At 61.4% G+C, this 207-nt stretch overlaps 1 protein-coding gene across 1 annotated transcript in view; it reads left to right on the top strand.

The window, feature by feature from the left end:
* The window catches only part of LOC104525484 (ankyrin repeat domain-containing protein 24-like), a gene marked incomplete at both ends in the record, with an annotated part of 4,285 nt that extends 4,082 nt beyond the window's left edge, over window positions 1-203 (top strand). Inside the window, 2 exon segments of the mRNA XM_010168652.1 lie at window positions 3-20; window positions 99-203. Of these exon segments, the coding sequence (XP_010166954.1) occupies window positions 3-20; window positions 99-203 (123 nt within the window).
* Between the last annotated feature and the right edge of the window lie 4 nt (window positions 204-207).

Genomic DNA, 207 nt, shown 5'->3' with positions numbered 1-207 from the left:
AGCTGAGGGAGAAAATACAGGCAAGTCCCCATCTGTCCGTCTGTCCCTCCCTGTGTCTTTTCCTCTGGCCCTGGGTGGCCTCAAGGTCCCCTTGACAGGTGCTGGAGAACTATGAGCGGGATGAGAGCGACCCATCCTCCTCGGGGGACTTTGTGCCCGTCGGCCTCTACAACGCTCTCCAACGTGAGCTGGAGCAGCTGCGGGCGC

This window comes from Antrostomus carolinensis, unplaced genomic scaffold (genome assembly GCF_000700745.2).
Source record: "Antrostomus carolinensis isolate BGI_N321 unplaced genomic scaffold, ASM70074v2 scaffold34435, whole genome shotgun sequence".
Lineage (NCBI taxonomy): Eukaryota > Metazoa > Chordata > Aves > Caprimulgiformes > Caprimulgidae > Antrostomus > Antrostomus carolinensis.
This window is presented reverse-complemented; position numbering and strand designations above follow the sequence as displayed.